Source organism: Balaenoptera musculus, chromosome 21, assembly GCF_009873245.2.
Source record: "Balaenoptera musculus isolate JJ_BM4_2016_0621 chromosome 21, mBalMus1.pri.v3, whole genome shotgun sequence".
In the NCBI taxonomy this organism is placed as follows: Eukaryota; Metazoa; Chordata; class Mammalia; order Artiodactyla; family Balaenopteridae; genus Balaenoptera; species Balaenoptera musculus.
Genome location: NC_045805.1, coordinates 6,208,029 through 6,210,667, shown reverse-complemented (window position 1 = coordinate 6,210,667; position 2,639 = coordinate 6,208,029). Strand labels below are relative to the sequence as shown.

The following is a 2,639-nucleotide window of genomic DNA, read 5'->3' as shown; positions in this document are numbered from 1 at the left end:
AATCCAAAAATTAAGATTGGCGAGAAGAACCGAGGAGGCGGGGAACATGGCCGGTCGTTACAGACAGCTGGGTCCCTGCAAACTCTCTCAAGCCCAGCAAGTGAGGAAGCAAAACCCGGGCGCAGGGAGACAGGTGGCTCCCCCGCCAAAGGACGAAGATCCCAGGGTAAGTGGAGGCATGGACTCCAGAAACAGGGTTTGGGCCTGGAATACCTGGGTCCATAACTCCCTTGTCCAGCCCCATCTAAAGACAGCTGCCTTGGGACCTCATCCCCAGGGAGACCGGGCCGTTCAGAGATGGGGGCCACCTGACCCCTCCTTAGTGTGATGTCTGGCCTGCTTTTATCCAAATCCTTCAATCGGGGTCTTGCTGTGCACACTTGGAGCACCAGCCCTTCCTCCTTTGGTGCTCCCTGGCAAAGGCTTTAGGAAGCACCACAGTATCATAAATATCCTGGCACCTAAGGGGCCGTGTGCTTCTGTCCTTTCTCCAGAACCAGTGTTCATCCCTCTCAATCTGTCCTCGTGTTCACTTTGGACATGCGCCTGTGAGTTCTGCTGACTCACTGACCTTGTTCTCCCCCAACCACAGGTGAAGTGTAGGGACTGCGGAGCCTTTGGGCACAAAGTGAGTAGCCTCAGGTGCCCCATGAAGCGCTGGCATGGGGCCCTGGCCCCCCAGCCCTTGGGCTCCAAACTCGGCAAGGAGAACCTGGAACCATGGAAGCTGCAGGACCTGCAGACCCCCGGGACCCCTAACACGGCTGAGAGAGAGAAGAGTGAAAGGCAAAGGTGAGCAGTGGGGTGGGTGGTACCCAAGCTTTGGGCTGAAATCGCGGAGACGGTTCCTCTCCTTCTCTACACTGGGTGCTGAGCCATCTCTAGAAATGACAGGGAAAATGGGGAAACAAGAGCCATGTCCTGAGGGGGCCACACTCAGGAGCTCAGAATATGCCTTGAAGTCACTGAGGGGTGTGGAGAACACATGCAGTTTTGCACCTGACAGGCCCCAAACCCATAGGGACAAATAGACAGGACTTCCTGGGAAACCCAGGAGGGAACCCTGGAGTTGGGGGAAGGACATGAGCGGGGCAGGAGTCTGCACCAAGCACAGGGATTCAGGTCCGGTGTCACCCCAGGACTTGGAAAGGGGCTGGGCCACAGCACCGTTGGTCCCAATTGTGACAAGGAAATTGGGTTTCTGCCCCTTAACGTGGTTTGTTTTGCAGGAAAGAAGAGCATCAGAGGAAGCTGCTTCAGAGATTTCCCAGGAAACCCCAAGGGTGGCGGCAGCAGTACTGGAAGGAAGGGACAGAGTCCTGCCACTACCTGAGGGTCAGTCTCCCGGTTCCCGCGCTTTCTCCTTCTGGGGTAACCCAATTGGCCTCAGTCCCCTTCTGTGGGAGGGAGCGGGTCACGTTCTTTTCCAACCAATGGGATCATTTAGAGTACTTTTCAGATGCCATTTTCCTCGGTGTCTTTGATTTTGCATTCTTACTTGCATGGCTGGCAAGAATATGCTGTTTGGTAAATGGAAGTGATTTTATCAGCCGCATTCCATAAGCAGAATCCTTTAAGTCAGAACACGAATCTGTAAATTGTGGTTCATCCTCCAAAAGTGGCCATCAGAACTTATTTTGCCACCAAAGTGCCTGCAAAACACCGAGTTGTGTGCAGTCCTCGGAAGGGGGTATACAAAACGCTTGTTTCCACTTACTTAACAGGAGACATTGTTAAACTCTTTCTATGTGCCTATTTGATGTATAAATGTCTCAAGGTGATGTAACTTTCTTTTTCATGAGCATCACTGAGGTTGAGTATCTCATCACATAAAATTAATTCCTATGAGATGGTTTTTGGTTAATTTTAATTTTTCCTGGATCGAGAGAAGATTCTCATGTCTGGCCTTTCTGTCTGGTCTTCTCCTACAGCATCCAAACATGCCCACGCTCATCCAGGCATCCAAGAGGAAACCCATCCAGGATCCAGATCTCCCAAGCAGGTCACCTGTCAGGAAAGATGACGGGAAATCCACCCACCCTGCAGTGTCTCTCATCAGCAGAAGTTTGGTCCAGGACTCCAAAAGCAGCATCAAGGCCCCAGGCAAGAGATCTGCCCAGATCCCCACCCAGACGTGTCTGAACCCCCCAAAGAAACCTAGACTCAGCCCCATCCAGACTCCCCAGAAGAGCACTCTGACAGCAGATATGGGGGCTTTACAGAATCTCCCTCCTCCACCCAGTACAACTGGACATGGACCCACAGTGACCCCCCAAGTCAGCAGGAAGACACCTGCCTAGGGGCAAAGCCTTGCCCTCCAACCTCCACTGGACAGATCTCGTCCCAATAGTGTCCAAGCCTGCACCAGAGACCATCCTCCACCCATCAGCCACGTTCCAGGCCAGCCTCTCAGGATGCTCTTCGTGCGAGTAGACGAAGGCTGGTGGAGCTGCAGGTACGTGGCGCCTCCCGCCTTGCCTGGTCCTGAGCAGTCAGCCCCTCCTGCTCAGAGCCCTCCCACTGGCAAGAAGCCTGAGGGGCACTGGGCCCCTGGCCCCCGGAGTGTCCTCTACGATGACCTCCAGGTGTCTTCTTCCTCTGAAGACAGCGACTGGGAGGGACACGTCTATGGCAACTAA

At 53.9% G+C, this 2,639-nt stretch overlaps 1 protein-coding gene across 1 annotated transcript; it reads left to right on the top strand.

Moving 5' to 3' along the window:
- On the top strand, positions 1–2,639 carry LOC118888056 (putative protein FAM90A20P). The gene is made up of 5 exons (XM_036839028.1): positions 1–166; positions 593–792; positions 1,230–1,335; positions 1,932–2,103; positions 2,401–2,639. Exons 1-5 carry the CDS (start codon positions 47–49, stop codon positions 2,637–2,639), a joined length of 837 nt encoding a protein of 278 aa, XP_036694923.1. The 5' UTR covers positions 1–46.